Source organism: Silene latifolia, chromosome 10 (assembly GCF_048544455.1).
Source record: "Silene latifolia isolate original U9 population chromosome 10, ASM4854445v1, whole genome shotgun sequence".
Taxonomy (NCBI): Eukaryota; Viridiplantae; Streptophyta; class Magnoliopsida; order Caryophyllales; family Caryophyllaceae; genus Silene; species Silene latifolia.
Window position 1 is genome coordinate 13489257 of NC_133535.1, and position 23074 is coordinate 13512330.

Below are 23074 nucleotides of genomic sequence, written 5' to 3' on the forward strand. Positions count from 1 at the left end.
GGGGCCGCGTCGATGTCTTTGAATCGACGTCCTGGTTTGCGGGTCGGTCGACCCAAGAGAGAAGGCCTCGTACCATCGGGGAGCCGCGCCGAAATGCCGATTCGGTGTCCTGGAGATCTCACATTCCTTTGAATGCGGTCTTTGAAGTGACGAGAGACAAGATGAAGGTCCGTTGGGGCCAGTGCTTGAAGGAATCCCGAGAGAGGACTTTTCAAGCAGCGGCAAAGTGGACGTTCCCGAGAGACAAGGAGCACGTGGTGAACTTGGAGAACATGATGTTCGGCGGCTTCTATGTCAAGGAACTCCGGCCTATCCTTGAGGGGACGAAGAGGTCGATCATTGTTTGGGACGAAGCGCACATTCAAGCCGAGTTGTACAAGCCAATCCCCAACACCGCATGGACAATCGAGAGCTCACCGAGGATGTCTCACCAAGCACCAAATCAAGATTTTTGTGTTGCCGAGGGCGGCAACAGATTAGGTGGGGGAGAGTGTGACGATCCGCACACTTGAACCCTTAGATTTATTTATGCTTATGTAATTTCATTTCCCTTGTACATTTGTAGTAAGTATTTTCTTAGTAGTTTTAGAATAGGTTTCCATAAATAGGTATATCGCTATTCTGAACTAAACTTGTAAAATCAATGTTTCTTGCTACCAGGATGTAACTATCATTTTTCCCTCTTTAGGGAGTACTAGTGAATGAAAATCTACTTCCTGCCTTGTGCCTTCGTATTGCTTGTTGTTGCTTTGTTGTGAACGACTCTTAGCCTTCACTTTACTAACAAGCCGTGTTTGTGGGATCGACACTAGGATCCCGACTCACACCCCGAGACCCGAGTATCGGCTAGTGGGCGATCCCTCACTAGTCCGAAGATCCTTGTTCTGCTGATCTTGCCTCGAGACGCAGGCGAAGTGCGCGCGCCACTGGCCGACAAAAGAAACAATGCGGACCGTGACACCAGTCGATCACAAGTTAATTTCCGGACTAAATTTTGCCATTTAGAATTAGGACAAGCACAGTTGAAAAAACAAGACAAAGTACGGCGCATGTAACGGTTAAACAAGACGCAGCCGACCGCAGAGTAACATCAATTCATTCTATCAACTCTACTTATTACACTACTTATTGTTCTCTCTCCTATTATTTCCCTCTTCATAGATTTACAAACTTCAACTCAAAAACTTGCCATTTTCAACCAATCTTTGTGTTCAAACGCACTCATTTTTGCAGTTAGATTTGGCAGAAACCCAATGCTGCACAGTTAAGGATTACCCAGGTGCATTAATTCCCTAATTTTTCATTTTTTTCACCTTAATTACTGTTTTTTAGCATTTTTTAGTGTTTTATTGTGTATTTTTTTGGTGAAGTTTAGAACTTTATGTTGGGGTTTGGGTGTATTTGAATTCCCTTGCTCGTAACACAAATTATAGAATAAGACCGTCTTAATTTTCCATCTTATTCGACTTTAATTATTGTTTTTTTTAGCATTTTTTCATGTTTTATTGTGTGTTTTTCAATAAATTTTGGAACTTTATGTAGGGTTTTGGTTGAATTTGAGTATCCTTGCTTAAAATGTTGCGAATTCGAGTGATTTTTTTTTTTGGAAATTAGTACTTATTGCCCCCTCTGGGTTTTTATGACCTATGATTTAGTGCTGTGATGAAAGATTAGCTTAGTTTAGTCACTGTTTGCACCAAATTTCATCTAATTTAACCTTAATTATTGGTTTTATTAGCATTTTTTTTCAAGTATTATTGTGTATTTATCAGCAAAGTTCAGAACTTTATGTTGGGTTTTGGGTAATACTTGAATGCCATAGTTCATAATTTTTGATTTTGAGTGAAAAGTACTCAAATTGGTTAGTGTCACTCTATTGGGTTGGATTACAATTTTCAGTTGTCATGGTTAGTTATTAGCTCAGTTTAGTGCTTCTTGGACCGTAATAAAAGGAACATAGGAGTTTGTCGCTAGGTATTTGACCAAATAGGATCATTCAGTTCCTTTAGAACCTATCACTAAAATACCCCTAAGAGGGGTACGGGTTAGCGGAGCGAAAAGGGTTTTCCAGGGCAATGAAACCTATTAGTCCCACACCAGGTTTGTGAATGAGTGATGCATTTGTGAATTATTACTTTTTGCTTGAACCAGTTCTGGGGGGCTGCTGTCTGCTTTCCAAGAAATATGAAAATACAACTCTTTTTCTACTTTTATTTATGTTTGTTGAAGAGCAAAACGAGAAAAGCTAAGAATTATGTGTGTGTTGTATATCGTCAAAGATGAATTAATGAGATTCTCATAGTTGTACCTACATAACTTTACTCATTGTAAATAAGTGAAAGAAATTTGTAGACCTTTGGAGGTAACAAAAGGTTGGTGTTTTAAGAACCCAAATACAAGTTGTAGGTGGGTTTCAAGCTTGAAAACATGAGAATTAGAGGATGGAGCCATAGTAGTTAGTGTTTTGATTCCTGCAGGCTGCAGCTGCCTACGTGTCTGTTTTTGGTTCAATTAGGCCTATTTTTGCTCAGCTATTTATGTGTTTTTTTGTCGGTTTGCCTATGGTACTTTTTTGCCTGCAATGGTTTTATGTGACTCCTTATCTTACGTGTTGATTAACTAGTTCTCTGTAGTAATTTTGTTTTCTGATTAGTGAATATGCGTCTTGATCCCATGCTTGTGCATAATGTATATAGCACTTGGGTGTAAAAGACAAATTGACCTTTGCTTTAATAGGGATGGAAAAATTAACTTCCTTAAATAATCTCCATGCACCATCTGAATTCTATATTTACTTGCTTCAAGATACGGAGTAGTTGGTTTCAGCTTACTGAAAAGGTTCAAATTTGTAGCACATACATCTTATGCTTCATATGTTTCTATGACCCGGTTCAAGTGTCCAACACAGCACAATGTTGTGTCTTGGACATAGCTATTTTTTGAAAACAAAAAAAAAAAATCTTTCTTTGGTCTAAAATGAAGTGTTGTGTCGAATTGTCAAATTGTTGGTGAAGCGACATAGAAGCAAAATGAAGTGTCGAAGTTGCATTCTATACTTCATCGTCACTTATAACAACAATTCCTTATAAATTGTTGTCTCTGCTTGTAGCTGAAAGTCGTCATTATTTGTAGTTATTAATCTAACCTTTCGGAACTGAAGGCTGCAGTGTCCTCTCATGAAGAATATAAAAATGATACTGTATCTGTTTGTTTGATGAACATCATTACTATAACATTAAATTACTTCCCGGGGTAGAGTAGGATAATTTGCAATTTTCTATTCGGTCCTAAGGTCTAGTAATGACATTGCAGCAGCAGGAGTTATCTGGATATATTTTGAAGATACGTGAACGGTTCACATGGATAAAGCTTCTCAAGACTGCCCTTACCCAGGATGTTTTTTCTGTGTAATGAAGGAGGGAAACCCGAATAAGCGTAGAGCAAGCATCCTGAAATTCTTCAGAGAACTTCCTTCACAGGACGACGATGGTCAGGTTCTTCCTATCAGTGGCCTTTGGAACACTGCCATGGCACATCCCAATGACCCGGAGTTCATTGAATTGGGGATATTTGAATGCATGGCTGCTCTTATATGGAAAGGCCTAAAAAACCGTCGTTGGCTGTCTCATGATCAAAACATATACATTCCTTATTATGCGGCCCATATAATTGGTTCTTACACTATGAACATGGAAGAGTTCGCTGAAACCGCCGTTCATGCCGGGGTAATTCCGCCGTTAGTTGAACTTTTAAGAGGAAGGTTGACTTGGGTTGAGCAAAGGGTGGCCGTTCGAGCTCTCGGGCACCTGGCTACATATTCTAGTACTTTTCCTTCGGTGGCGAGTCACGGTGAAATTCTTGAGCTTTCCATTCAATTGGCAATGAGCTGCTTGGAAATTGTTTACACACATTTTTACCAGTTTGTTGATAGAAGACTTAGTTATCATTGTGATTTGCTCACACGTGGAATGGGAGGTGTCGAGATGGAGTCTAGGAAGGCGGAGGAATGGGCTAGTCAATTGCAGTGTTGGTCCCTTCAACTAATAAATTGCTTTGCGTTCAAACCCGAGTTTCTCCCAAGTATATGTAAGCCGGAGTTTCTTTCTAAACTACCCGGCATGTGGGGTGGGCTTGTCAATGAAAACTCACCAGCTGGGATTGGTTTATTGCGAACCATCTGTCATCACAAACTCGGTCGGGGACCCGTTGCTAGTTGTCCTGGAGTTATTGATGCACTGTGTAATATTGCACGCTCGTCAGATGATTGGCAGTATATGGCAGTTGACTGTCTTCTTTGGTTGCTTCAAGATCCAAGCACTTGTCACAAGGTATCAGTCTTTGCTGCTACTAATTTTCTGTTACTGCTTCTAAGATCATCATATATACTCTCTTTATTCTGACATTAAAATAGGATTAGGATCAAAATTTAACAATAGAAGTCATAGGCAAACATGCAACACAGATTTGTCATTGACTCTACTAAATCAAAAGCCATCAGGTTCACCGAAAATAGAGGCTCTTGTCTACTGCAATGTGAAAACTGCAGCGAAGATCAAACACTATTAATACTCCCTCAGTTCAATCCTGTGTTCTCCTGACTCTCCGACACGGGTGTCGTGTCTGACACGTGTCGAGTGTCGGATATGGCTATTTTGTGCGAATTTTTGGTCTGAAGTGAAGTGAAGGTAACGGACAAGTAGGGGTCGGATACGCAATAGAGCAGCTAAGCTAAGTGAAGTGTCGGAGTAACATAGGTTCAATGACTTCAATCCAATTCCATACATTTGGGTAATACATGTGAGGTATATTTTAATCAGTTGTATGAAATTGGATTGAATGGAGGGCGTATGAGAAGTCAGATATTTTAAAAACTAATTTGTAAATACATAATGATTTGAATGGATTTTGTATGAAATATAGCTATATACGCTATTGTTTCCGATAGAGCAAAAGACTCACTTTTCTTTGGTTTTGGATTATGATGGAATAAAAACTGGCTCTCTAAAGGTTGCGCTTCGTTAACGTGAAGTAGAAGTCGTCTAGTGCAATTCTCGACACATTTTTCATTATACGTCATCCAAAAATGCCCTCGTAGTGCAGGGTAAGGTTGCATATATTAGACTCCTCTTACGACACCATTTGTGGATCCCTTGAGACACTTGGGTAATGTTGCTATTGTTTTATGGACAAGCGAGCTTATAATGGCCAAATTATCAGCTACTAATTGTATAATAGCTACACATTTAAAACGTTTTGTGATGTCCCTCAGGTTTTTGAGAAGGCAGTGCCTGCATTATTAGACCTCTCAGAGATCACAAATCTCGGGGATCACAAAAAATTTGGAGATACCATTGTCAATGTGCTTCCTGAATGTGTTGGTCACTTCACATCAGCATCCAGTCGCAACTCATTGAACGACCGCATTAAAGAACAAATTGAGGAAGTTTTGGGTGATAGGCAAAGATTAAAATCAGAAAAGACCATGCCCAAGGAGGACCTTCACATTAAGCAGGCAGCCGCCTTGGTAGTCAAGCTAGAAGGAAACTCTCTATTTTCTGCTGGAAATATAGCGGGTGCCGCAACTAAATATTCAGAAGCATTATCATTGTGTCCAATGAGATCCAAGAAGGAGAGGGTTGTCTTATATAGTAATCGAGCTCAATGCCACCTCTTATTGCAACAACCCTTGGTTGCCATAAGTGACGCAACACGTGCTCTTTCTTTGCATAACCCTGTTAATCGCCATGCAAAAAGCCTTTGGAGAAGAGCGCAGGCATATGACATGCTGGGGTTGGGTAAAGAAAGCTTATTAGATGCAATACTATTTATAAATGAATGCTCTCAATCGAATGATCCCGACCTTTCCTTGAGGCAAAATAAGGTTCCCGATTATGCAGAACGCTTGGTCAAAAAGCAGATGCGTGGAGCTTGGTTATTTAGAGAAGCAGCTTTGAAACATGGAGGGGTCCAAGGCGAGGCTGATGGTGGTGATATTTATGGACAGGATACTGATGATTCAGAATGGGAGACGGCTAGTGAAAGTGAGATTGGAGATGATGGAAAAGATGAAATAGGCGATCAAGATTGTGATTGGAAGAATGATGATGAACGGAAAAGCAAATATGAGAGGCCTTCAATTAAAGGTAATACAAAAATTCTTATATGAGACGGTCTTAGACTAAATTGTTTTTAGTATAAGACCACTTTAGTCTGAAATTATGGCGACCCTTTATATATCTTTAATAACCCTTTTAGTGTCGGGAATTCGGGATTGACACTTTGGTCTAATAACCATTTTCCATAATGTTAGTGACCGTTTTATAACTGAAATGAACCATTTAGTATCATTGGCGACCATTTTACAGATTTTAGTCACCCTTTTACTTTCCGTAGTTAAAACGAGCTCACACTAATACAGTATAGGATCATCTTACAGAGATTAAGCTTATTTAAAATTTCACCATCAAAATTAGTTTCCACCTGTTAGATGTGGGTTGAGTAAATGTTGATGGTGCAGAGATGAGCTGACGACTACCGGAAAGTGGAAAGTGCTGGATGTACTGAACAGTTTTGTGCTTGCAGTAAAGGTATGATCCTTTCTGGTCTTAAACAATCTACATCAAGGTGGCTGCTTATATTCACCGTTTGTTCACTTAACTGTTAACTCATCAACCATGTTAGTATCAGTGAATGATCACTTATAACTGGAAAATGAGTACCCCGAGTCACATTGACATGAAGATTAAATAATTGGGAAATTAAGTTTAAGATGAAGTCGAAAATTTGATTGGGATTAAAATATTTAAATTTTTATCCCCGTGAACTGCTGCACCATAGATGGATGATTAATGGCGTTGAAGGATCGCTGGCAATTATGCTTTAGCCTTATTTCTGTATGAAACTGCCTTGCTGTGATTCTGTGTATATCTTTAAACGCCAAGTTACAGGGATAATTTGGTTGTTATTTGCGGGAGCCATTAAGGCACTGGTGTTCTTGTTAAGTTCACCTTCTGTTCAATGCAAAAGGATTGTATATGGATTAACCCATTGATGAAAATTGCATCGGAAATAGCTACTTACATACGGAGTATTAAAAAGCGCAGACAATGTAGTGAGTAGTTGTATTTATCAAACATTCACACCATACTCCAATGTCCTAATATCGAATCTTCAACTCCACTAGAACTGAAAAATCACCTTGTATTAAATATTTTTCTTCCCGCCTTCCCTAACCGACTTCTCCAACTGGCTTGACATCGACTCCTAGGATGATCATTCTCTAGGCCCTTCCTACCAGGACTGTCGTTTGCTCTCCATACTCCCTACAAGAATAAATTGTGTATGGTATTGCCGGATTCACATTTTGATACATGTAACTGAAGAATAGTGCATTTTTTTAGGCACTAGAGTAATGCTGTCGTTATTGTAAACGCCTTGACTCAGTTTCTTATTCGTTTGCACGTCCATGAAGTACAGGCGATAGAAGCATCGAGATATACTGCTTGAAGATGACGAATGCATATCTAGCAGACTTCATTACAAGGGCAGAGCCAACTCAGTCACTGTATTTAGATGTAAAAACTTGTGTTATATCCGTGTATTTTTTTTTTTTTGGGTTCTTTTGTCACTCTTTCTTTTCCTTATCATATTTTCTCATTTTGCCAGTAAAGTATATGGCTTGAGCATTTGTGTGGACGAATTAATGAAACATAAATATGCGGTTTTGTAATATTTCTCTTCGTAGTTATTTTGCCAGTACCATTTTCTCCCTCGTAATTTCTATTCTACATCAGCAATGTAATTAACTTCATTTGATTTCTAATTCTTGTCGAAAATGAATCAAATACATACTAATGTAAACAAATGACCGAGATGGAGATTTTAGAAGATGATGGCTCTCCAAAGAGGATTGATTGAATGATTGCCGTTGCCTGGTAACTTATAATCTGCCCAAGCTCATGATTCAGACCGACTCCTAAGTGTTAATTTGAAGAGCAAACGACAGTCCTTGTTGAGGTAACCCATGTTTTACACTGGCGGATATTAGAGTAAATGGTAAGGGGGGTCGATGTTTAAGCTATTAACTTCGTGTGTGACTATCGAAATTTTAGTCACTACGTCAAGGGGGGCCGGATGAAAAGTTTATACGGAAATATGAAAAGCCAGTGGGGGCCAGGGCCCCTTCCGGCGTAACAAGGTCCTCCACTGCATGCATGTTTATCGATAAGCTAATTCCGCTGCAAATTGGCAGGCTAATAAAGTAATTGAGCAAGATATACATTTTGAAATACTTGAATCATCCTCCACATGGGATTTAAAGTTCTTGTGACTAATGTCGCGTTCCTCGTCCAATTCTTGCTTTTTTTTTTTTTTTTTTTTTTGTTTTCGTTGGTTTATGTTTTCGTCTTTTCTTTAAAATTGATTTTAAACTAGGTTAGACCCCGTGCATTAAATGCACGGCTTATAAAACTTTTTTTATTTCTACTAAATTAGACATATAATAGTGGTATCTCATTAGATGTTCTTTTTCCTCATCATTGTATTTTTTTTTGAGAAATAAAAAGTTGAAACTGAAATAATTAAAAGAATTGAGTAGCATGTTGAAATATATTTTTGAAAATAATTTTTTTTATACCGCAAAGTTAATGATTCTAATTTATAAATTTTCTCAAATTTTGTCTTGAAAGTAATTAAAACGGTTTATAATTTTGTTTTATACATAGTATGAGTCAAGTATTTTCAAATAATATAATCAGTAAAATATTTAGTAAATCATAGCTTGATACAATTTTTTTATTAAAATATTATAGATTAGAGTTTAGTAAAAAAAATTGATGAAAAGATTAATTTTAATGAAAAGATAATAAGTTAATGAAATAAATTATTATAATTATTAGTTACATTACTTAGTTAATGTATATATAATTGTTATTAGTTACCTTATTTAGAAATATACTTTTTTGAGGGAAAATTTGTGAGGATGCCTATTCATTTAGGGTGTGTTTGGATAGCAAAAGTGGAGGGAAAGGGAGGGGAGGGGGAAGGAGGGAAGGGAAAGGGAGAGAAGGGAAGGGGAGGGGGAATGGAGTGTGAGTGTTTGGATACAATTTCACTCCTAATCTTGCCTATTATGAAGAGATTTTGATTAGGCTTAGAGGAGGAAAATTGGATCCCTCCAAATCTCTCCCCCTCCATCTCCACCCCCAATTGCTATCCAAACAAGAGATTTTAAATCCCCTACCCTCCCTCCATTTCTTTTCCTTCCATATCCCCCAATCCAAACACACCCTTAGTAAATAGGGGATGATCCGCATTAAATTTCTCTTTATAAATTATTTATATTTATAAAAAAAACAAAAAAAGAAGGGCAAAAAAGTCAAAATGGTATGAAGGTAGTCAAACTTTAACAAAAAGACCCAGAAAAAGAAGGTCACTCTCTCCCTCAAAGATGAACGTGACAACAGCCAGAAAATCATTAAATACTCTCTAATTAAACCCCTAAAATACAATACTTAAATCCCTTAATAATTTTAATTTTAATAAAAATCGGAAAGTGGGTTATTTCTTTAATTTCATTTCTTCTTCAGGAATTCAATTTCCACACTTAACAGATTCCACCTAATAAATCCCAGAAAACAAAAATTTCTGCGGAATTTTGTGGAATTTGTAGTCATGAATACTGGAGATCTTCTTAACATCCAACCCACCGAGCTCAAATTCCCATGTAAGTTCATGCCTACTATTATTATTTTTGTTTCTTCATTAATTCACTATTGTAATTTTCATCTTGGGTCATTCGAAACAACCTGTCTGTACCCCTAACACAAAGACAGGTGTAAGTAAGGCTGCGTATATCCGATCTCCTTACCCTACAATTTGCGGGAGTCATTGAGACACGGGGTACCCTACAATTTTCCAAAACTCCCAGTCATTCGGAAACAGCCTTTCTGCACTTGGGGTTAATGTTAGAATTCGGTATTTGAATCCATCAGTTTGTAATTTCTGTGACATGGGTTTTGATCAATATATCTATTTCGAGGTTTTTGAATTAGGGTTTTCATGATTTGAGTTAAATGAACAGTTTTTTGAGATGGGTTTTGACTAATTTGATGTGGGTATGTGTTGTTTTTTGTTTTTATGGTAGTTGAATTAAGGAAGCAGAGTGCTTGTTCTATGCACTTGACAAACAAGACAGACAATTATGTCGCTTTCAAGGTATGCTTTTTGAGCTTGTTATGTCAATTACAGTATATTGTATTGGATTTTACTTTTTTATGGGAAGTTATTGTATGATGATTTTGTATGAATGTTTTTGTACTGAGGCAGGTTAAAACAACCAATCCCAAGAAATACTGTGTACGCCCGAATACCGGAGTTGTGTCGCCTGGTGGAACTTGTGATGTCACAGGTTTAATTTTAACTCTTAATTATTTATCTGTTAATGCATAAATCTTATTGTTCATGCTGAAAGTTGTTGTCTTGCTTATTCTTGTAGTCGATGTGTGTGTGTGATACATGAATTTTTGAATGTTGTCTGTCGTTTCGATGATTGAAACTGGCTTTGTGAGCTAGTATGCTGAGTATCAGGGTGCTTTATTGAGTTGAGCTAGCGTGTTTTTTTTCTTGAATCCTGCTCATTACTCATTGCTTGGGTAACTATAATGGAGGAAAGGGGAGGGGAATGAGAAAGGTGGTAGCTAGTGGGCGAGGGTTGTTTTTTATTCCCCTTTCAAATCTTTCCGACTTTGAAGGAAATTAGGAATTAGGTTTATTAAAGAGGAAGGTAAAATCAGATTAAATTCAGGGAGACAAATATTAATTATTAAGGTAATAAAAGTAGTTTAGTAAAGAAAGCAAACGAGTCTGAAAATCGTTGGAACTACTTGGAAGAAGGACTGAGAGGCTGGTTGTGGTGTAAGTCCAATTGTAAGGAAGGCTTCTTGAGGCAGGCTGATCGAAGCGAATTTGACCTGAACAACCAACATGGACTTGGCCGACTTCTTCTTCATCGGCATGTTGTAAACCCTAACAAATTGATTCAGGTGGAATACCTTGTAGAAATTCTGCAATAGTAGTCTCCATCGCGTCGTGTCGCCACCTGTCTTATAAAGATCTCCTTACGATCTGACTCCATGAAAACCATACAGCCAGTTATTTTCACTGTGATTTTCTTTCTCAATTTCTTTCTTTAACAAGCTACGTTTACGCACTTAAGTCTTTTTTATAGCTGTCCCCTTGAATTTATTATGGAGTAACAGGGTTATAATGCATGGTCTTTGTTATCTTGAGAAAGTTGTTCATATTAATTTGTTGAAGAGTAGGTGAGCAGCTAGATAAGATGATTAAGAACCTCCAATGATCGCAATAATTGCCTACATGTAAATGTCTCACATTGCCGACTCCAAATTATTTTGGGATTAAGGCTCGGATGTTGTATTTGTGTAAACCATGATTTTGCATTTGATGAATTTAAACTACGCCATTTATATGTACTTGGACTCTTGGAGTAGGGAAGTGGGTCATGTGCGGAGGGTTTATCAAATTTGTCTTGCATTCCGATTTCCAGGGAACCTCACAAACGAGGAGTTGTGAGTATTGATAAGATTGCTCACTTCTGAGTGTCTCACATTGATAAAAGAAGAGAAACTTGATCAATTTATAAACTAAGGAGCAGCTTCTCCTATATCCAATAGGTTTAGATTGAACCTCCATTAGCTTGTACGTAAATTATCTATCAAATGTTTAGGTATGGCTCAAGTATGTTTTATTTGGATTTCACAAACTCATATATTAAGTCCAGTTTGAAGTATGGATTTTAATGGTGAGTTTAAGCAGATACGACAGCATCCCATTAAAGTCCAAGTGCCTTGTAGTCCACTAGTGGCTTACGCATTTGTATTTTCCGTCGTGTTTTTACTATAGCTAATTAGTTTCTGAAGAGAAATTATACTAAAGATGACATGAATCCATGATTGATGATTCTAAGACTCTTTTCATTTGGATATTTAAGTTGTTCGTGCCTCCATAGGTGTGCATTTGTGCAATACTGCAATAAGCTGGCTTATAGGAACTTTAGGAAGTCCTAATCTCGATTGTTGTCATTGGGCTTTAATTTTCTGGATGTTGATTTTTCGTTTCAAAATGTGGATTTGTAGTTACGATGCAGGCCCAGAAAGAATCACCTCTTGATATGCAGTGCAAAGACAAGTTCTTAGTTCAGAATGTTATTGCACCGGATGGTGTTTCTCCAAAGGACATAACTCCTGAGATGGTACGGTCACTGGCTCGCCGCGTCTATGATTATCAAGAATAGGTTAATTTTTGAATCTTAGACTTTGCTGACCTTTACTTTGTAATCTTAGTTCAATAAAGAGGAAGGGAGAGTTGTGGAAGAGTTCAAGTTGAAGGTGACTTATATTCCTGCCAATCCTCCTTCACCAGTCCCTGAAGAATCCGAGGAAGGATCTCCACCTCGTGAGAATGGAAACGAAGCTACTTCGTTAGCATCTGCTGTGAGTGTTCATGTGCTTAACATCCCTCATGAGTGTACTCTCTTTTATCCTTTAATCATGCTAACATTTGATGCTAAAATATACAGGTGACAAGATCTTTTGAGGACTCTAGAGACAAGTCCTCTGAGGTAATACTACCAAACTTGAACAAATATGCGAACTTTTTTTTTTTTTTTTTTTTTTTTTTTTTTTTCTGTATTGCCTAGCTGTTTGTGTAGTTTTGAGATGAACTTGTTAAGTGCATGAAATCATATGCGAAGTATATATAAGCAACATCAGAACTAAAAGGGTACTTGGCTGTACCTTGGTACATACAGTTAGCCACTTTGCCGCAAGTATACAAATTTCTCCGATAGTGGTTAAGTTTGCTTCTAGTGATACATTCTCGAGCCAGTGATTACTCAACTACTCCTCGCAGTCTTTCTGGACGATATCCTTCTCTAATATTCCTAAGTTTCAATTTCTTGTTTTCATTCATCAAGTCTCTGTTACTAAGCAGATTGCTGTTGACTTTCTGTCTTTCAGGCATATTCTATAATTTCAAAGTTGACTAATGAAAAAGCATCTGCGATTCAACAAAATCAGAAGCTTCGTCAAGAATTGGTACTGCTCAGCTTTTGACTGTTTCATACTTCCATTTCTCTAATATAACCTAATGTTCACTTTTCCTCTTACATCTGACTCGCCGATGAAACTTTTGGTTGGATACCGTCAAATCTATTATGTATAAATTAATGTCTGTGGAGGCTTATACTTGTGGCGTTCTCTATCTGAATCTTCTCTCTGCCTCCCACAGTCCCATTTCTTGTTTGCCAGATCCCAGAGTCTCACAGTTCAATAGAACTTACTTGCATATTTTGACTGAATCTTGACTTGATGAAATAATAATACACCAAATTTTCCGTGGTTAGCCCAAGTTATTTGCTCTTTTGTGGTGTAAAGGAAGCCATTAGGGTGGCTCCGAATCAGGTCAATGACTTCGTCATCTACTCATCTACGCTAACTAACATCTGCCGTTATTAGCCCAAGTTGTTTCAGTAGTTGCTTGTTGCATTAGATGTTAAAAACTATTTTAGGTAACTGCGCAAGTGCGCATCACCCAGTTGCTTTGCCTTTTTTATTAGCTACTTTGCTTTTATGTGCTTTTTTTTTGCTTCTCTCGAGCAATTTAAGTATGGTAGTTATTCATTCTTGAATGCTGGAGGATACGACTCATACGAGTAGATAATGAAGTGTTTTGTCCTGTAATCATATAAACAATGCTGTTGCTGTTAAGTTCACGTGACTTGGACTCTCCATATTAGCTGTTCATCCATGTTGGAACCTCGACATTCGACATTCAACGCTTGACACTCGACACTCGCTTGGATTGACATATGGAATTTCATAAATTAGTCGGGTTTGACAAGTAACGAACTCATAACTTAAGATTTAATCTGTGTTTTTAATATGAGATTGTTTCTGATCTTTAATGTGATTTTACTTTTGGTTCGTACTGACATAGTGATCTGCTGAAACAGGACATGTTGAAGAGGGAAATGAACAGAAAGCGTTCTGGGGGAATGTCGATGTATTTCGTGATGCTGGTCGGTCTCCTCAGCATCTTGATGGGCTACTTCCTGAAGAGAACATAAACAACACTTGCTGCTCCCTAATTCCTACAGTAGCGTTTTTACAATCCTCATAAAACTGTAAACAAATTTCTAGCATCGTCACTGATAGATCTATTTTTTTCCTTCCGTTTGGTTTGGTCTTGTTTCTTCAATTAAGTAGAGACTTCTGCATCTCCGATGATGAACGTGTCTTTGGACCTGAGTGCGGAAAATAGACGTATTGGTTTAAGGCAATGGGAATGGGATAATGTTGTAGTAATTTATTCCCGTAGTTTTTGAACAGTTCAGTATTAACAAAATCTTAAGGTCCGTGTTTGACACTGTTAATTTTTACAGTATTATTACCGTGATTCTGTGAAAGTTGGTCTAGTATCCAAGTTGATTATCAAACTATTTGTTCATTTTCGGTTCTGATTATATTCCTATCAATGAAATTATGATACATACCATCCTAGTTTACTATCAACATTTGCTACCTAGAAAGTCTCGTGTAAATCACAGCACAACTTATGATAGTTGCTGAAACTAATTTGCGTAGGTATAATTTGATCACCGGTTTTTCAAACTTATGCCCACCGGGCATACCCACCGGGCATAGCATAAGAAACGAAAATAGGTCCGTGTAATTAGTTTGAAGAAACTCAACCGGGACTCCTCTCACAACTCAATAACTCATAATGGAGTTACAGATTATAATTCATTAATTCCTTAATGAAAAAATTATCAAAATTATTGATCTTGCAGCTGTAAAATTTTATCAGAATTTTTTTAATGATAATTAAGCTTTTTCTGTATGGTTAAACTTAATCTTATACTCCGTAGCTATTAATTAATTAATTAATTATTGTTATCGTAATTATCAACTGGAATCATATTTAAGACCCATCTACAAAACCAATCAACAATTATTTAACGATATAAAATTTGATCATTTTATCTTCTGATGAGAAAAACAAGATACCAATTAGCAGTTAAACAAGAAAAATTCCGTTAATCAATAATTCCCAAATCTAATCTTTAAAGAAATTGATAAGAAAGAGGATGATTAGAAGACCAACTCTATTAACATAATAACTTCATCCTAAACACACTTCCGTTTCGATTACTATATAAACCCTTCTTAACCCTTCGTCCAAATACTCACCTCAAAAAACTCGAAAACAATGAAGACAATGTTAGTAGTCCTGGCTATTCTAGCCATATCATCAGTTGCTTTTGCCCAACAACAACAATACGATAATGCACAAACACAAAACGATTTATATGATCAACAAGAATGGTTTTTGAGACACCACCCTTATTTCATTCCACACCCTTATTTTCATCATCCTCACTTTCCACACCCACATTTCCCGTCTCTATCACCAACGTCCGCTCCTCAAGTTCCAGCACACGGTAACTTGAGTCCTTGCGTGGATGATTTCCGTACGTTCTTGTCGACTCATAAGTACTCGATGAGTTCTGGTTGTTGCTCTGCTCTTAAGGACGTCAACATCCCTCCTATTCAAAGGCTTGTCTCACAATACTGCTCCGGCGCTGCAGCTCCAAGTTCTTAAGCATTGGATGAATGGAATATAATAATCTAAATTAGGAGTTAATATTATAGATTTATAGGATAGATATGAATAAATCACGTAGCTAGTGCATTGTGATATTAGGTAAAGTTGTTTTATTCCAGCTTGATAGCCAGATATGGAGCATGATAGTTTTAATTCTATACTCTTATTTAATGATTTTTATTCTCTAATAAAAACGATTCCAAAGTTTCGTGGTTACGAGTATTTTTCATTTGAATTTTTCTAGCTTCTTAGTTCCTGATTGATCTAATAAGGTTCATAATTGGCGCGTAATAATTCGGTTTCAATTGAACTCTGATAAATAACAAACTGGTCAAAATTCATCCGACCTAAACTCCTTCCTCAAATCAAGTACTCCTCAAGGTGTTTAGCTTTCGTAACAAACTCGTCTGCACATTTTTATTATATATGGCTTGACACTCGACACTCAATCTTAGGATCGACGCATGGTAGTAATAACAGAGCCATAATTTAAAGGTTAATTTGCGTTTTACTCCGTATATTGTAATGCCTAGTAGTTTAGATCCCAGCTCATTTGATGCTCTACTTCCGCAAGAGAACATAAGGAACAATACTTGCAAAGCTGCAGCTTCTAATTCACAGTGTTTTTACGAAAAGGAACAAAAATCCTATGATTCAAGTTTGACTAAGGAAGGGGTGACTGGTGAGTATCAGTCCAAGACTAGACCGATGATCAAAAAGAAAAATTAAGTGGACTGAAGACGGGAAACAAAAAATTCGATCTTAGAGCGGGTCCGGTCCGATCTCAAATTGGACCAAAATAAACTGGTGATTAAACAATCGTTTAAACTAAACGTGGAACATACATTTTCCCCTGAAGATTAGTTAATAACTAAAACATTAAGTTATTAACCAAATTAAAAATCGAAATTATTATTTAAAATATTTTGACAAAGATTAATCTATGTTGTTTGGACTCGGGTAGAAGTATCCGATGTAGAAGTGTGTCCAAGTGCCGGAATCGGCTATTTTATGAAAAAAAAATCATATTTTTAGTCTAAAATAAAATGTTTGAGTGTCAAACACGATTACTCCTATTAAATTGTTAATCAACTTGGATACTAGACTTCAATCTTGAGCCAAACAAAACTTCAACTGGAATCCTCATAATACCCATCTACTAATCGTCAATCACCAATGATATAACGGGTGTAAAATTTTATCTTTTGATAGGGAAATAAAAGACTCCAATTAGCCATTAACATAAAAAGAACTACGTTAATTAAGATACTTTTGTATAAGAAAAAACTATATCTAATGCTTCTATTTAGAGGATGAATATAACACCAACTCTAGTAGCATACTTCGTCTCAGACACTACCTTCAAATCACTATATAAACCCCTCTAAACCCTTCATAAACTCATCCCACAACCTTAGCAAACAACTCGAACCGAGTTCATCATAATCATCTAGCCTAAAACCCTGAAAACTCGAAAAAAATGAAGACCATGATGGTAATCCTGGCTATTCTAGCCATGTCATCAATTGCTTTTGCCCAACAACAAGAAGTTGATGCACAAACACAAAACGACTTATATGATCAACAACAATGGTTCTTCAGACACCACCCTTATTTCATTCCACACCCTTATTTCCATCATCCTCACTTTCCACACCCACATTTTCCGTCTCTGTCGCCAACGTCCGCTCCTCAAGTTCCCGCTCACGGTAACTTGAGTCCTTGTGTCGATGATTTCCGTACATTCTTGTCGACTCACAAGCCCTCCATGAGTTCTGCTTGTTGTTCTGCCCTTAAGGATGTCAAGATCCCGCCTGTCCAAAGACTTGTTTCCCAATTATGCTCTTCCGCTTCTGCTCCCAGTTCTTAAGCATTGGATTAATGGAGTTTATATAATCTAAATTAAGAATTTATATTATAGTAATATAGTTGAATAAATTACCTAGTATATGGTGATATTAGGACAAGTTATTAGTCTACCTACCCTCATAAGCACTTTTATAGTCTTCTTGCATTGTTAATTTGTTATACTTAATTATTATGTTAAATTTCTAATTTCTAATTATATCTATAATTAACTCTATGTTTGAAGAAATCATGGAAATTTCGAAAGTAACTACTACACCAATCGTCGTAATAGTTTACGTCTTTGCGATAAATATCTCTGAGATTTACAAGACTTGCTGTAATCGTATTTAAAATAAAAACTACAGAACTTGCAGTCATATAACTGAATGTGTGATCAGTCTGACCGCCTCCATACGAATATAATGACGGGTTATAACTTATAAGCACCCTTATCAGACTAAAGGAAGAACATAATAACGGGTTATATGCTAGATCAATTGTATTAAAAAAGTAATAATTCTGCTGTTAATTATGAACACAACAAATACTGTATATTACTGTCGCACCAGAAAAATTACAAGTAAATAATAAAATTACAAGTAAATAATATAATGTCGCGGAAAAATCACAATTACATGAATTATGGTTTAGAGGTATTGACAGAGTCAGAGTTGCTGTATTCTACGACTTGATTGTTGCGCTTGCGATGAGTTTCCTCAAGGAGTTTAACTTTGGTAATAAACTCGTCTGCGCATTTTTTAATGTCGGGTATACGATAACTCTGAGCAAGATATATCCCCCATACTGCTCCCATGGAGAACAACAATCCTCTACCTATTATCCCCATGCTTTTGCAATAACACTTTCAACGGATACGGAGACTCGAACTTCGGCTGTCCAACTAAGATTTCTGTATTTTATTTTGAAAACTGTTGATGATAATGCTGAATTGTTGTGGAATGAGGAGTATATATAACGATTTACGGATTTTTTTATTATTTGGGTTTCTTGTTGCCCAAGTTGACTTTTCACAATTTTCAAACAAATGATCAATTCCTATGTTTCCCCTTCTCCAAGACTTCCATTTCTTAGCTTAGTAAGTCAATCGGTCTTGCTTAAAACCGAGTATAATTGAGTTTGAAACTAACTAGTGTCGATCCCGCGAGCATTTTTTAGGTAGGAATATTAAAGAAAATAACAATTATACAACTGTTATTTCTCAATTTTAAATTTTAATTGTAAAATTTATTATTATTAATGTTTTGTATTAATCGGTGTAAAAGGAAAAATTTAGTATATTCCAGTTGTAAAAATAATATAATGAAACCTCAATTACAATATGATATAATGAAAGCCTAATTACAGATATGATATAATGAAAGTCCAATTATAGTCAAATTCATTTAGGCGGAAAAATTTGGAAGTGGTTACGAGTATTATTCATTTGAATTTTTCTAGCTTCTTAATTTCTGATTGATCTAATAAGGTTCATAATTGGCGCGTAATAATTCGGTTTCAATTGAACTCCGATAAATAACAAACTGGTCAAAATTCATCCGACCTAAACTCCTTCCTCAAATCAAGTACTCCTCAAGGTGTTTAGCTTTCGTAACAAACTCCGTCTGCACATTTTTATTATATGCCCATTCTTACGCAATAATATAACCCTTGTCTAGACACTCGACACTCAATCTTAGGATCGACACATGGAAGTAACAGATCCATAATTTAAAGGTTAATTTGTGTTTTAGATTGTAATGCCTAGTGGTCAAGATTGAGGTATATTGGACATTGTTATACGTTTTAAAATATAAATTGGTTAAGACACAAACGAAATAAGTTCATAAAATGACGGAATAAGTAACTTAAGTTGGTGTTTTGAAGCAATTTTTGATAAAAGTGCATTTTAAGGGAGTAAGGTTAGGAAAAAATTATATAAGATAATAATTTTAAAAAACTAGATTTTAAAAGGGAGTAATTTTTACGAAAAGGAACAAAAATCCTATGATTCAAGTTTGACTAAGGAAGGGGTGACCGATGATCAAAAAGAAAAATTAAGTGGACTGAAGAAGGGAAACAAAAAATTCGATCTTAGAGCGGGTCCGGTCCGATCTCAAATTGGACCAAAATAAACTGGTGATTAAACAATCGTTTAAACTAAACGTGGAACATACATTTTCCCCTGAAGATTAGTTAATAACTAAAACATTAAGTTATTAACCAAATTAAAAATCGAAATTATTATTTAAAATATTTTGACAAAGATTAATCTATGTTGTTTGGACTCGGGTAGAAGTATCCGATGTAGAAGTGTGTCCAAGTGCCGGAATCGGCTATTTTATGAAAAAAAAATCATATTTTTAGTCTAAAATAAAATGTTTGAGTGTCAAACACGATTACTAGCTCCTATTAAATTGTTAATCAACTTGGATACTAGACTTCAATCTTGAGCCAAACAAAACTTCAACTGGAATCCTCATAATACCCATCTACTAATCGTCAATCACCAATGATATAACGGGTGTAAAATTTTATCTTTTGATACTTTTGTACAAGAAAAAACTATATCTAATGCTCCTATATAGAGGATGAATATAGCACAAACACCAGTAACATACTTCGTCTCAGACACTGATCTCTTCAAATCACTATATAAACCCCTCTACACCCTTCATAAACTCATCCCACAACCTCAGCAAACAACTTCAACCGAGTTCATCATAATCATCTAGCCTAAAACCCTGAAAACTCGAAAAAAGATGAAGACGATGATGGTAATCCTGGCTATTCTAGCCATGTCATCTGTGGCTTTTGCACAACAACAAGTCGATGCACAAACACAAAACGATTTATATGATCAACAACAATGGTTTTTCAGACACCACCCTTATTTCCATCATCCTCACTTTCCACACCCACATTTTCCGTCTCTGTCGCCAACTTCCGCTCCTCAAGTTCCCGCTCACGGTAACTTGAGTCCATGTGTCGATGATTTCCGTTCATTCTTGTCGACTCACAAGCCCTCCATGAGTTCTGATTGTTGTTCTGCCCTTAAGGATGTCAAGATCCCGCCTGTCCAAAGACTTGTTTCCCAATTATGCTCTGCCGCTTCTGCTCCGAGTTCTTAAGCATTGGATTGATTAATGGAGTTTATTATAATCTAAATAAAGAGTTTTCGTTACAGTAATAATATAGTTGAATAAATCACGTAGCTAATGCATGGTGATATTAGGAAAAGTTATTAGTCTAGCTAGACTGATAGGCACTTTTATAGTCTTCTTGTTATACTTTAATTATTATTATTATGTTAAATTTATAATTTCTAATTATATCTATGATTAATGTCGGGTGTTTTTATCCCAAGTTTATTAATTCTCCATGTTTCTCTATGTTTGAAGCAATCATGGAAATTTCGAAAGTAACCACTACACCAACTCGTAAACCACTTCGTAAAAGTATGCGTCTTTGCAATAAATATCTCTGAAATTTACAGGACTTGCTGTAATCGTATTTAAAATAAAAACTACAGAACTTGCACTCATATAAGTGAATGTGTGATTAGTCTGACCGCCACCATACGAATACAATAACGGGTTATAAAGTTATAACTTATAAAAGCATCAACAATAGAGAGGATCATATGATCCTCTTATTTTATCTTTCGACACATCAATTTTTCTATAACCCACCTTCATTTCCACTACATTCATCATTTCCTATATATTGTTTCACACAATAGAGAATATCCTTTTATGATTAATCTCCTACTTTAATTATTCTAACAACTTTTATAAAAGAAAAAAGTAAATCCATATGGCAAATAGTATGTGATTACTGGATGGATACGAGGGCCAATGTGTGTTTTCCTCTAAAATTAGAGGAAGTGACTACCTTCCTCTTGTGAAGAGGACATTTAGCATGTCTCCCAATAAAGAGGATGTCCTCTTAGAAGAGAGAGTGCTAAGAGGACACTCTATCCTCTCCATTGTAGATCCTGACCTTATCAGACTAACGGAAGAACATAATAACGGGACAAGATTAATAGCAACTCTATCCTCTCCATTGTAGATCCTGACCTTATCAGACTAACGGAAGAACATAATAACGGGACAAGATTAATAGCAACTCGGAAAATTCCGCAACAACTAGTTGTTGCCACCAACCTCAATAGAGCCGTTGGCTCTTATTATGCAATCAAGGAAATTATATTATTTCTTACTTTGTGATATATTATAGCTGTTGTGAATATTTACTGTAAATAGGATCGATTACATAGCTTACATATCTTGTATAAATAGCTAATTCTCAGCCATGTAACACACGATTATTCATTCTATGCAATATAAGTTACTAGATTTTGTGCCCGTACGTTGTACGGGTTATAATATTGTTTCGTCTTTAATTGTATCTTCGCAATTGAGAAGATAGGTTTACTTTCTTAACATTAGTTTTCTCGCGAGGATGTGAGTATATACAAATACATTGAAATATATTTTTAAAAATATGAGTATATACAAATAAATTAACATTTTTTTTATGCTTTGTGTATATAAAAGTTAAATAGTGTTCTGTTTGTAAGTGAACTTGTACAAATGTTAGGCCTCCCCTGTTTGGTGTGAAGCATTTGGTGGTACAACTTTGTAACTTGGGCTCCGTCCCCATCCACGTCAAGAAGCGTATTTTAGAAAAATTAAAAGTGAATTTTGAAGAAGAAAGAGGATAGAAAAGATGTTCGAAAATAACTCTATTTTACTATGTGCGTTACTTCAACTCTATACTCTTTATAATGTATAATGATTACAATACAATATACCAGTTAGGATTCTTATTGGAGAGGAGTCTAAATTAGCAAGGAGTGTAATATATTTGTTAAGTAAATCTTTTTTTCATCAGTGCGTTTTTCTTGAGACGGCTGATTTTCATCTGAAATAAGACGGACAATATGTCATCATTTTACAATAAAATGTTGTTATTTTCTGATAATATGTTACCATTATTTTTCACATTATTTTCAGGGTAAAAAATGACACCTTTAGTCACAACATTTTGTGGATTAAATAGTTACATTTTCTTAAAAAATGGCAACATTTTACTCGTCTTATTTCAGACGGGAAAACAGCCCGTCTGAAATAAGAATTTGCGTTTTTTCATATGCATACAACCATTTAGTTTTACTACGGAGTATAAGATAAAATTTTAGAAAACACTCCCCTAAAAGATAAAAGTTGGAACTCGACAATATAGTACTTCTAAGTTCTAGCCGTACCCAAATTTGTATATAATTCATCATTATATGTAAATGCAAACCTTAATTAAAAATTTAAAACGAAGCATAGCAACATAAATAACTAAGCATTGGACCATTAACAAAAATCAAAAACCTCTCTAAAGCGCTCAATCCCTAGCAATTGTCCAAGGTCGTTTTGAGTTACTGTTGAAGAGACTATCATTACCGATCGCATAAAATTGTGTTCGTGCACCAACAATCAACACCGGCTTTGGTAAGTAGACCCTGAAATGAAGTCAACTGGTATGCAGAATG

General features: G+C 36.1%; 2 protein-coding genes across 2 annotated transcripts; both read left to right on the top strand.

The window, feature by feature from the left end:
- Positions 1-1009: 1009 nt before the first annotated feature.
- Positions 1010-7729, top strand: LOC141605199 (uncharacterized). The gene is made up of 5 exons (XM_074423884.1): positions 1010-1279; positions 3313-4328; positions 5270-6143; positions 6518-6587; positions 7477-7729. The coding sequence occupies exons 2-4, from the start codon at positions 3360-3362 to the stop codon at positions 6526-6528; spliced, it is 1854 nt and encodes a 617-aa protein (XP_074279985.1). The 5' UTR covers positions 1010-1279; positions 3313-3359; the 3' UTR covers positions 6529-6587; positions 7477-7729.
- Positions 7730-9425: 1696 nt separating this feature from the next.
- LOC141605200 (vesicle-associated protein 1-3-like) lies at positions 9426-14485 on the top strand. Its single transcript, XM_074423885.1, has 8 exons — positions 9426-9724; positions 10145-10215; positions 10327-10408; positions 12156-12271; positions 12363-12512; positions 12599-12640; positions 13038-13115; positions 14033-14485. Exons 1-8 carry the CDS (start codon positions 9673-9675, stop codon positions 14144-14146), a joined length of 705 nt encoding a protein of 234 aa, XP_074279986.1. The 5' UTR covers positions 9426-9672; the 3' UTR covers positions 14147-14485.
- The last annotated feature ends 8589 nt before the right edge of the window (positions 14486-23074 follow it).